This window comes from Chiroxiphia lanceolata, chromosome 3 (genome assembly GCF_009829145.1).
Source record: "Chiroxiphia lanceolata isolate bChiLan1 chromosome 3, bChiLan1.pri, whole genome shotgun sequence".
Lineage (NCBI taxonomy): Eukaryota > Metazoa > Chordata > Aves > Passeriformes > Pipridae > Chiroxiphia > Chiroxiphia lanceolata.
This window is the reverse complement of record NC_045639.1, coordinates 52,874,150-52,886,646: the sequence shown is the minus strand read 5'-3', so window position 1 is coordinate 52,886,646 and position 12,497 is coordinate 52,874,150. Positions and strand designations below refer to the sequence as shown.

Genomic DNA, 12,497 nt, shown 5'->3' with positions numbered 1-12,497 from the left:
TTGCTCTAGCCAATATGTTGAAAGGGAACAGAGCATCAAGAGCACTGCATCATCTTTAAAATAACATATCCATCCAGATTTTCCTCCCAGATTGTTGCTGCTCGCAGCATCTTTAACAACAGAGGAAATGAGCAGAATACCCACGAAAACAGAATTAACACATGAAGTTTAGTTAAATAAGATGAAAACCTACTGCGGAGAACAGGATTATAGAATCACATTTTGAAGTGGGGATTTTGGGGATGTTGCTGGGACAAAATACTCTAAGCTGTTTTAAAAATACTTCTAGACAGAAAAATGAATTAGATTTCTTGTTTGTATATGTTGTTGATCCTTAGCAAGGGGAAGGAATGGCTGCTTCAGGAAGCTGCAGGGTCTCATGAATCAAGGGAATAATGAGATTTGAGCCAAACATCATTTTGATTGCTTTGTCTTTGATTTTTTAAATTTTCTTTCTCATCATTTTGTGCTTTTGTTGCTTTGCTTGTTTAACTAGGCTTTGGATAAGATCTTTGTTCTTGCCTTGACTTGGATTTTTTTTTTTTTTTGGTCAATTGTTATTTTTTGTTGTTGTTGCTTTGGATGCCCTTCAGGGTTTTGGGTTACCCTGGTAGCTGACTCTATGTACGTCCTTTGGTCACTTTGCCTGTGCAGACACCAGAGGCATATTCTTAACTGCTGAGTTTGATCCACAAGGAGCAGGAAGTTTGTGCATTGACTTAGGTGACCCGAAGTTCCACATCACTTATATGCTCAGTTTCTATGCCCCTTCTATGCAACAACCTTAGGTGCAGTGCAAGAGTCTTTCATAATTTCACATTGTATATTGTATGAACTTGCGATTTCTGCCTTTTATAGGATGGTGGGGGTTTTTTTCTCTCTTTTTGTTTTGTTTGGTTGGTTGGTTTTGATGTCCCTTTCTCTCTTTTGTGTTTTGGTAGGCCTGGATGATTGCCTGCAGCAATATGTCCATAAATTTGAACGAGAAAAGATTAATGGTGAACAACTCCTACAGATTTCTCACCAGGACCTTGAAGAGTTGGGTATCTCACGGATTGGACATCAGGAACTGGTTCTAGAGGCTGTGGATCTCCTGTGTGCACTGGTTAGTTAAGTGGTGAACTGACATGTAAAGTATTTCTTCAAGTGCTTTTTTGGGTGAATAACCAAGGCGAGACTGATAAAACCAGAATACCTTTGTTCCCTGCTTTCTGTTACAGATCACAATAAAAGGAAGCAGTAAGAGTTCGTTTAATTCTTGCAAGTTTTGTATTAATAGCTGGTTAACTTTTTCCTAATAAGAGGCAACTTTAATTCCTTTGATTGCACTTCCAACGAATGAAGTTGTCCAAGTGGCATTGTTAGATCTTGTGGCTCCTGTTAGTGAACAGTGATTAAAATTGCTAGAGTGAGTTTGTCTTAGAAGATAGAAGGCATATTGTTGAAATGACAGAAGCCAGAAGTTCCTCACATCAGTCGAAGTAGTTTTAGGGCAATTCTGTAGAAAACATATGAAGTAAAGAAAAATTAATTCTTGAAATGAGGGTTGTTTTGCTACCTCGGTTACAATCTAGTTGAACACTCATTGGATTCAGAACTTAAGCTGTTCCTTTGTCTTACTCCTGATATATCACTGCAGATACTTTTCAAACAAACACTCTGTAGAGGATAAATATATTTTGGATTGTCTCGCTAGTTCAGGCTTTATTTACAAGCCATAGTTTCGACACAGTCTTGAAGGCATATTTGATGTAATGCTGTCAGTGAGCACCAGAGGTGTATATATATAATTACATCAAGGAGAAGGGTGGGTGGGAAGGCCTACCCAATGATTCCTTGGCCAGCACTGGCTCGTCTTCGCTTTGTTAGGCAAGGCTTGCTACACTGAGCATACTCTTTTTAAAATGGAGAGTCTTTATTACCTGTGTGATATACTTTATTTGCTGCAGAGAGGTGCCATAAGGATCATTCCTACTCTGTGACCAGGAACAAATTGGATAGCCTGTACTGAAAGAAGTATATTTAATGAGATCTCTTCATACAATCTGCATGTTTTGCAAAGAGTTGCTCTTATATTTGAAAAACATTTTGTTTCCTTTACATATTTGATCTGTCAAAAATTAACATCTACTTGAAAATCTAATAGAAGAACATAATTAGGCTGAAATGCAGTTTATGGTGTGGGAGGGGATAGTCTGTTGGGCAAGTGAAGGGCTCTGGTGAGTTAATAAATGTACTGTGGGTTGTATACAGTCCTGACTGAAGTAATCTATGTGGCAGTTCCTGAAGGCACTTTTTTCTTTTAAAAATGTTAGAATAAAGTGAACAAAGCTGGACAACTGCCAGAATTTAAAGCTGTGTTTTATCTCCTACGATTTCCTTCTAATTTCCTTTGTAGACAAAAGTTTTGACCTCAGACCCATTTCTGGAAATCCTTTGTGAAATGCAACTCAAGTTAATGCATTAGACAGCTATTGCATATTACAGCTGAAACATCCTTGTTCCCTTTTTCAGAGGTGGAGAAAGAATTCCCATGTTTTAGGTAGGCCCTTTGCCATCTTATTGATGTCCCTTCCCTTGAATTTTGAGAATTGTATAAAATCACTGTTGATTTTCTTTCCAAGGGGATGCTAAATTCTAGTGACAGTCAGTTTTTTATTTTGTTCTCTCTTGTTTTTGTGTACGAATAAAGGTTTCTGGATTCCACCTGTGTTAGTTCTTGCAAAGTGGGAATGTGTGTCATTTAGTGTATGTGTGAGTACATATTGTGATATTTCCATGACTTTTGGGGTCTTGAAAGTAAAGGAACTATTTTTGGATTTTATCTTTTTTTTCTTTTTCCTTTTTGTCCCCCAGCACCCCCACTGTGGTATTAGCTCACACTGTGGAAACGTGGCATTGGCTGAGCCAGTCTGAGGTCACACTTTCAACGTTGTTGTTCTTGGCAGAGAAGGGCTGAGGGGGGGGGAGGGGGGTGGTAGTTCCCCAGACCTGGCGTTCTCAAAAAGAATTTCCCTTTTTATCAAGTTTTGCCTTGGCAGTTTTCCAAATGAATTTCCTTCAGATCAGTGCTTTGGTTCCTTCACACCACAAGAACACACGTGGCTCTAAATGCAGTTAGGTAGCTTATTTGGAACATCTTTCTCCTGTTGAATTCTTTTCAAGCATTCACCTTACAGACCTCTGTTTCAGCCTCAGTAGATCAGTCACAAAAATACATGAAGTATGAAGGTAGTCCTTTCCTTGAGAAAGGACACCAAATACGCCTGTTTTTTTATTTAGTTTTTATAGGGTTTGAATATTATTTGTCAGTGCTAAGGTGAACATGTCTGGAAGTTATGGTGTGAAAGAGAAATTAATTCATCTTTCTCTGCTGCTTTGGTGATGAAATAGCATTCCTTCTTATCCTCATAGCCTTGGCCATATGCACAACATCCTGAAGAGGTGGCAGGAGAGTGTGGACTGGGATTAAAAAGTGAAGGTTTCTTCTGAGCACACATTTCTGTTGCTCTCCAGCTGGTTTGACAGAGTTTTCTGAACAGGTATTGAAGACATATTTGAGGAATTTAGAGGATGTATCAAAGGATCTGAATTCTCCAGAGGGAGAAAAAAACCATCAACTTGAGTGCCTCTGTCTCTTTGTCAACAGTATTTGCTTGGGGGGGTCAAGGGATGGAAGAAAGACATTTCTGTGTTGACTCCGAAGTATTTGGGGAAAGGGGGAGCAAACATACGTAACTATGCTTTTCAAACCACAAAAACAGGGAGGGCAATCCAGAAAACAAACTTTTGGGGGCTTAATACTTGCATTATTTTATATTTCTTAACAGGAAACTATGCAAATATTTTCACTTTTAATGTGTTCTTTGGATTTGATTTTTGAATCTTTACCTACACGGTGTGATGTGAGAGTTTCAAAGCAAAAAAGCAGTGGATTTTTCTTGAGGTTAGAATTAAGAGATACTAGTTTTATACAATTAAAAAAAACCACTAGAAACCTCATAAACAAAAAAGAACATAGTTCTGCCTTTGATAATTTCACTCATAGTAATGTTCTGCCAGCATATTTGCACTGTAACAAAATATAACATCCCAACATAAAACATGCGTACATGATGACTTATCCTTGTTAAAGGATATCTGTGCACTACCTCATGAGATTTCAGTTTTCTAGACGTTTCAAATTGAGTGCTGTTTATTAGGAGATCTGTTACTCCAAAGGAGTCTTTAGGATGCATTGTTGTTAAAAGGACAAGAGCAAGAATGAGTGACTGTGACATTACCTTGCATTAACTCTAGTGTTTTTATAGGCATGAAGTGACTTGGATCAGCTTCTGAGCAGGCATTCAGTCTGGTTTTATTCATCTTTTTCCCAGAACAGGCTTTCAGTTGGATCAGCCAGCAGATCCAGCTCATCACATTGTGGGATATGAACATGGCTGTAAAAGGGGAGGAGATACTGTCCCTGGGCAGTGGCAGGGCTCTGTATCAGCCCAAATCAGCTCTGACACAACTGCTGTGCTCTTTTGACTTCAGTTAGCTACATTTTTTATTTACTTTATGCTGGCTGCCTGACCTTGAGCAATTATTTGATCAGATTAGTTTTTCTCATTAAATGTGGTGGAACTTAGAAAGAGCATGCTCTTGTGTGCATGTGCTCTCTGGTGCACGTGTGGGTGCTGCCTCTCGCTCCAGCCCTGCATGTGGCTCCCCAGGTTAATGAATAATAACCTGGGAATGTTTGACATTGGGTGCTCTTGACTGCTGGCTTCAGCCTGTGTTTTGATTAAAGCAACTTTGATGTTTTAAATCAGGAGTGATAGGAAAATGTAACCTGTTTTTTTCGTTCGTGAGCAACATCTAAAACCTTTTAGTTGCTTAAATAATTTTGTTAACTATTGTAGCCTCAATCCTGTAGAAATATTTCAAGAAAAGCCTGCTGAGCTTTGCACTTTGACTGTGTGTCACTGTGAAGGCTGTTTGGTGTGCTGCCACGATATCAACATTCCTATCTGTCCTGAGTGGAGGCTACAGTTCCACGAAAAGTTAAATTAATCCAAATCACCTGCTGCCTCCACCACCTCCTGTCCTCTGATTAGTGATCTGTGCTTGCACTCACCTGACCCTGAAGTGAGCTACTTCAGGAAGCTAAACCGGTAAAAAGGGATTAGATTCCTTTGGATGGTTTAGATCCCCAGACCAGCCCTTCCAACAGACTGGACACTGCAAGTGAAGGAGCAAAAAAAGAACAGAAATAGTTGGTGATGTGTGAGGTATTCAAGACAGCATCAGCTTGGATAGAAGCATTGCTATATGATGAAGAGGCAGAATGCTTTCTGTCTATTAGAACAGACAAGTGAGGAGACTGCCTTGCCCCTGGAACAGAGGTGGCTTGGGTTGTGATGATGCGTTGTTCTGGGGGAGTTCATCCATCAGGGCTGATCAATAGTCGGATAATTTGGTTTCCTGATACTGAAGAGCTGCATGCTCCCTGTTGTGCTGGATAGGCATAGTGCTTAGTCAGGACCTTTACATATCTCTGGTGCACTTCTTTGGGGGAAGCTGTAGGAGAGCTTAGAGGGGTGACTGTTAGAGCTTGGCTGATTGTGCTCTTGATAGTCTGTTGGGTAGACCAGTTGCAATTATGAGCTGCAGCCCCTGCATCTATAGAGGCAACACTTGTGTTGATGAAGTCTACCTCAAAACTGAGGTAGGCAGATTTATTTAAGAACTATCTCATCTGGAAAAGTCACACCAGACTCAAATGCTGTGTAAATAAGGAATTTGAATAAGAGGTGTGATAAGGAGTATGTGAATATTTTAGGGCCAAAACCAAAATCTTACCTGGTATATCAACATGTGTCTTCTTAAATGGTGGTACCGTCTCTAATTTCAAATACCTACAGATGGTTGGCACAATTTCTGCATCTGAATGACAGAAAGACCTGGAGATAATTATATGCATACTCAAGTTCTGATCAGAGTTATTAGGTGGTTATACCTCTGTACAGAAAAGGTATTTTGTATTTTCTTCCCCTTTAAGGAAGGAGGGGATTAGTGTCCTCTAAATCCCTAGTTTAAGAGGGGTTTTTCTGATGTGTGACTACTTTCTTGTGGTCATAGGAACTTGCCCCACATCCAGGCCTGTTTGTGAAAAAGTATTTCTTCAATGATAGACTAATATATGATGTTCTGTGAGGAGGAGAAAACTGACTACAAGTAATGCATTAGAATGATGCTCTTGTGGCATTTTCTTCTTTTGCTGTTGTTGTTAAAATTAAAAGGTGATAAGTTCACACATGACAGTGTGCACGTACTTTAAAGTTGTTCAGTAGTACAGATATTTCCCTTTCTGTGATCCTGGAAAATTTAAGGATATCCTTTGCTGTTGCAACAGTGGTATTTTTTTGAATTGGACATATCCTTTCAACTCCTACTCCTGGCTGCACTTTAGGGCACTTCCTTGCCAAGAGCCCTGAGGTGGAGGAGGGAGGCACTTGTGTAACTTACACCCACTAGGATCTTATCCATAGCAGGCATTTTAAAGGTAGCCATGTAGCTGAAACCTCTCCATACACTGGTGTGTTTCTTTGGGTCAAAGATTCAGTCTCCTCTTTTGTAAATTACTTAAATCTGAAATATTCCAGACGCTTTTATGGATGCTTGACTGTGGAGGGAATGGAGCCTCAAGCCAGCAGTGTGCAGTAGCAGCATCCTGGTCTGCATTAACAATTAATGGGAGAGGGAGAGGAGTGATTATCACCCTGTACTAGTCATTCATTAGTCTGAATATGCCCCCTGCCCTCAGTACAGGAAAGATATAGAGAAACCAGAGCAAGCTCAGTGGAGGGCTATCAGGTTGGTCAGGGCTGGAGTACTTGCCCATGAGGAGAGGCTGAGGGACTAGGACTTCTTCAGCCTGGGGAAGAGACAGTTCCAGGGAGGCCCAACAGCAGATCCCCAGCACCTACCATCGTGTGAAACACAGCTGGCAGGATGACAGATCTGGGCTTGCATGGCAGGAAGATGAGAGATTTTGAGCAGTTGTTGAAATGAGGTTCGGACTGGATATAAGGGAACATTTGCTTACTCTCAGGACAGTCAGATGGTCAATCAAGTTGCCCAAAAAGGTTGTACAGTCTTTGTCCTTGGAGGTTTTCAAAACCTGACAGGATGAAATCCTGAACAAGCTGCTCTGAACTCGCAGCTGAGCCTGCTGTGAGCAAGAGGTTGGTCTGAAACCTCCAGAGCTCCCCTTCAGCCTGCATGTTGGGAACCCCTGGAAACTAGGTATTGAATGGAATTAAAATTTTCTTTAGTTGTTTTATGTTTTTGAGTGGGAAGGGAAAAAGAGTAGATAGTAGAGCTGACTAAACTATGGAACTTGGAGGCTGGTTGCAAGAATCTGCAGCAGCAAAAGAACAGAAAGGCAGGACTTTTTTTGTATTTTTGGGTATTTGTTTTGTTCTGGTAGGGGTGTCTTTTTGCTTTTGTGTTGGTTTTTTTTGTTTTTTTTTTTTTTTTTTTTTTTTTTTTTTTTTTTCCCTGCCTTTTCTCAAGAAAAGAAAGAATTTTCATTCTAAAAGAGCTAAGCCTTGCCTGAGACTTACACAGAAGTTTTACAAGGTGGAATAGCTCAGAAGCAAAGATAAATACATATTGCTACATAATTCATACATTTGCACACTAACAGTGAAAAGAAGAAATTCTTGATTACAAAACTGAGTTACCTTCAGAAGAGAGAAGCATTTCTGACATGTTTGGAATGAGATGATCAATGCGTTACTTAAAATAATTGGGGTTTAGTCCTATGGAATGTGGCTTGGTTGTATTTGAATTTATAAAGTTGAAGTTATAGGCAAGACTTAGAGAATTTTTTAGGTTTTGTAAATTTTTGTAAAGATGCTGTTGAATGAAAAATGTCTAAAAATGGTTTTAATTAGTATGTATAGTCTTAATGCAGTCCTCAAACTTGCAAATAATTGCACTGTTGTAGTAAAAGAGCACAGTTCCTGAAAACTTGTGATCCAAATATTTATTTACTTAAGATTTTGATTGCAAAATTACATTTGCTTCCTGTTGATGTTTTTATCTCCTACCAGATTTAACTTATCTTTAGTTATGAATGGAATGTTAGTTCAGTGTTTATGTACCACAGTACAGAAAACATTTTAAGAAAACAGTGTTGACTTTCCTTTAACAAAAATAAAAACAACACAATCCTGTTATTAACAAGTAAATGACATGTGTTAGGACAGTGGAACTTCATTCTGATTGTGTCCTCAAATCTCAATGTCAGAAACTGGGGGTGGTATTGGCAAAAGTATTCTTTAGTGGCTATAGTGTAGAACAAATCTTAGAAGGTACTTTTACCAGAAAAACAGAAGAAAACTGTGTGAATCTTCAGACTTTTCGTCCCATATGAGCTTGCAACTTATTGTATAAATAAACAGGAGAACTCAGTGAGGTTATTTATGATGCTTAATAATACTGCTTTCAGAACTATGGCCTTGAAACAGACAACATGAAGAATCTGGTTCTCAAGCTGCGAGCGTCATCCAACAACCTGCAAAATTACATCAGCAGCCGTAGGAAAAGCTCAAATTATGATGGAAATACCTCTCGCAAGCCCCCCAATGAATTCCTTACTTCTGTGGTAGAGCTTATTGGTGCTGCTAAAGCCTTGCTTGCATGGTTGGACAGGTAAGAATAAAATCATTATGTTTTAGTTTGCTTCTCTAATGAATTGCTTCTCCTTGTAGGGCAGTTCCTAGATGCCTGGGTGTAAAGATCTTGATCTCAGTCACTCCTTTTTTCATGTTGCCAGAAGGCCTCTAGCGAACAAGTTTAATCTGGGGTAATCTACTCTTGCACTTCCACTCTTGCTAAAACCAGGAAAACTATTATATTGCACACAAACTGGTATTTATAAAAGTAGGAGTCTTCCCTTTTAGGTCATGTCTCATGCATGTGACTTCTTCTCTTTTCCCCTTCCACCTTATAAATTATTTGCCATTGGCAAGTCCCTATCTAAAAGAATTTTTAATGTTCTGCTAAAATCATGACCTTAGCTATGTTATTTGAAAACTGAGCAATGGGAGAGATTCTCCTTATGCCTGTTTTGTTTTCTGGTTTTTTTTTTTTCTTTTTTTTTTTTGACATTTAGTTCTTTTTTTGTCTGGAAAGAACCAGAGTTGTTTTGTGACAGCTATAGCAGGTCAAGTGCTGGCAGGGATGCAGTCCATGATAACAGATGAACATGAATTCTCAAACTCCTTGCTAGCTTTCCTGAGAAGGAGAACTGCACAGGAGCTGACAGCAAGAAGCACTTTTATCCTTCAGTATCCCTGCTCTCAAGCAAGGAATTGGTCTGTGTCCAGGCAGTGACATTAACAGCTTGTACCTGTCACCTGGACCTCTTCTTTCACTATGTTGCTGGCAACTCACCCTAGATTTTTTCTGTAAATCACCATCAGGAAAATTGCTGGCTTGTCCATTTCCAAACCCACTGTTGTTACTTCTCAACCCCTCTTCTAGCTTTTGCAGCTGTCTGGAGGATCTGAGGTAGTACTCTACAGGCTGTAAAGCTGCCCTACCTATAATGATTCTTCTTAAATCTCACTGTATCTTTGTGTGTAAAATGTGAAAATCCATTTTTCTTCTTTTAGAGAATTTTTTTTTCTTTGTCCAGTCAGAAAATTAGAGGTCTACTCACTGGCAAAGCCAAGTGTATGATTTCTACAACACAGCGTGACTTGAGCTTGCAAGTAGAGAGAACTGTAGTTTGGAAAACTGACCGTTTCTTCTGGTTCTGTTCTCTGAACTTGCTTACCACAGGGATAGACATTTTCCAGTTTTGGTGCAGTCAGGAATACTTATGTTGTAAAACTGTATCCTTATACCCATGTGAATGTCAGAGTTTCAGGGTGTACTCTCGTATGCTCTTCCTCACTGATAGGATAGGATTGGAAAAAGCTGATCCCTTTGATCTAAGGGGAATTTTCTCTTGTTGCAGGACCCCATTTACAGGTATTGCTGACTTTTCATCAATGAAGAACAGAATCATTCAGCTCTGCTTGGATCTCACTACTACTGTTCAGAAGGTCAGCTTATTTCTTTTTGCTTTCCAAAAGGGAAGGAAAGGGGGTGTTTGGGGAAGTAATGTGCTTGCTGTGTGCTGAGTGTTAATGAAAGGCAGATCTGGGAATGAGAGCTTACTTAGACTTCGAAGGTCCATGAAGGTCAGTTTCAGTTGTTTGTTTTTCTGAGTGGTGGGAGTTTTTTGTTGTTCCTACCCCAATTTCGTTGCTGGTTTTATCTGAAGTGACTGCAGTTTAAAGGCTACTTATGTTTCCTTGAGCTTTATGAGAAAGAGGATGAGTTTTTGAAATAGTTGATCTGCATTTGAAGATCTTCACATTCCAAACAACATGTTCATAAACAGTTACCAGTGCTAACTCTAAACAAAAATATGGCTCCATTGATTTTTACGTCTGTGCTTGCAGGCTTCATAGGTCTGGTCCCATAACAGAGTGGTATAGCCATCAGATGGGAAATGCTGCATGTAATGGAAGGAGTTGCCGCCTTTACAATACAAATTGCACTAGCCAGGCTGCTTCTGCCACTACTCCAACACCACAGTATTTTTCAAAACTTTAATTTATCAGCTGTGTGAGGAGTACTTGTACAGATAATAGCTGAAAGGACATGCAGCAATATGTAGCATCTTGGCAAACGACATTTTTTTCTCTCTGAATAATACTGCCTGTCTTCAAAACTGTTCTGAGAGCATACCACTGCTTTGGCTGTGAAGCACTGTGTGCGCACTTCAGTTACTGCCAGACTTGCTCATAACCATTACTCCATGACCGTATATTCTTCAGACTCTGAAGGACCATGTCCTGTGACATGTGTGATTCTCTCCCCATGTTGAAGGAACGGTGTCAAAGGACAGAAACATCCTATGAGTTGTCAAGCTATGATGACACCCAATTTTGTCAGTTGTATCATTGTCAAGGGATAGTGTCTGGGTACTGTAAATTCTAAGGTGCACAGGTTTGTCCTGCCGCTTGATGCCCTTCTTGCTTGGGCACTGTATGTGCAAATGCACAAAATCAGTGATTTAGAGCTACAGATTTGCAGATTGTACAGCAGAACAATAAGTGTTTCTAGCAGCACATGGTGTTCACCCAAAAGTGCTACAGGAACTGAAATGTGAGATTGCTGAATATATTAATAAAACTGCTAAAAATGGTGTCTAATCTTTCGGTTAAGTCAGCCTTTGATGGCAGAGGAAAGGAAGTTGGTGAATACTACACCCTGGCCTTTTAAAAGGCATCAAACTACTTCCCTGCCAATTTGATAGGAGGTATAATAAAGAATGGGATTGGTACAGGCAAGAAAAAGCATTAATGAGGGAAGAACCAACACTATTTTGTACTGGGACACTGCAGATATGTTAGAATAGTCTCAAGGAGTCCACTGATGTGAAAAAGAGAGGGCTTTTAGACTTCAAAAGTATTTTTTATTGGAGTATAAACTATAGGAACAAATGGTCAGTTCTAATAGTGGAGAAGAGACCGGGGTGACTCTCGTGGAACCAATTGTGGTCTGCATAATCATAAATTGTGTATAAAAGTGGGTGAATAATGAAGCAAGGCAGGAATGCAAGAAGATTCTAGTTGACTTTAATGATAGCTATAAAGACTCAAGGACTAGAGCTTACTCCACTTAAAGTTCTGTGGCAAACTTTAAGGTTGAATGAGTAGGAGCAGTAAGACTTTGCAATATTGAGAAACTGAGCTGCAGGATAGGTGACATTTCCTGTTGAGTCATGCAGATGTATTTAGCCGAGAAAGGCACGAGACAGTCCTCCACGAACTTCTCCAACATGACTCCTTCCTACGGGCTGCACTTTGCAAACTGCACCAACCTGGGTCCCTCCCACAGGGTGCAGTCCTTTAGGAACAAACTGCTTCAAGGTGGGTCCCCCATGGGGTCACAAGTTGTGCCAGCAAACCTGCTCCAGCTTGGGCTTCCCATGGTGTCACAACCCCCTTTGGGCATCCACCTGCTCCAGTATGGGGTCTTCCACAGGCTACAGGTGGATTTCTGCTCCACTGCAGACCTCCATGGGTTGCAGAGGGACACCCTGCTTCACCATGGGCTGCAGGGGAATCTCTGCACTGGTGCCTGGAGCACCTCCTGCCCCTCCTCTTTCACTGACCTTGGTATTTGGAGAGTTGTTTCTCTCACATATTCTCACCCCTCTCTCTGGCTGCAGTTACACAGGGCTTTTTTCCCCCACTACTTAGATCTGTTATGCCAGAGGTGCTGCCACTATTGCTGACGGGCTCAGCCTTGGCTGGTGACAGGTCCATCTTGGAGGTTGTTGGCACTGGCTTCATGGGGAAGCTTCACAGGGGAAGCTTCTAGTAGCTCCTTTAGAAGCCACACGTGTTGCATGCCTGTTATCAAAATCTTGACATGCAAACCCA

The 12,497-nt window shown here is 40.4% G+C and overlaps 1 protein-coding gene across 2 annotated transcripts in view; it reads left to right on the top strand.

Annotated features, from left to right (window-relative positions):
• Positions 1–12,497, top strand: part of CNKSR3 (CNKSR family member 3) — a 63,735-nt gene that overhangs the window by 30,062 nt on the left and 21,176 nt on the right. For both annotated transcript variants that reach the window (XM_032682561.1, XM_032682562.1), the window contains exons 2-4: positions 942–1,105; positions 8,501–8,703; positions 10,016–10,103. In XM_032682561.1, the coding sequence (XP_032538452.1) occupies positions 942–1,105; positions 8,501–8,703; positions 10,016–10,103 (455 nt within the window). The remainder of the gene's footprint in view (positions 1–941; positions 1,106–8,500; positions 8,704–10,015; positions 10,104–12,497) is intronic.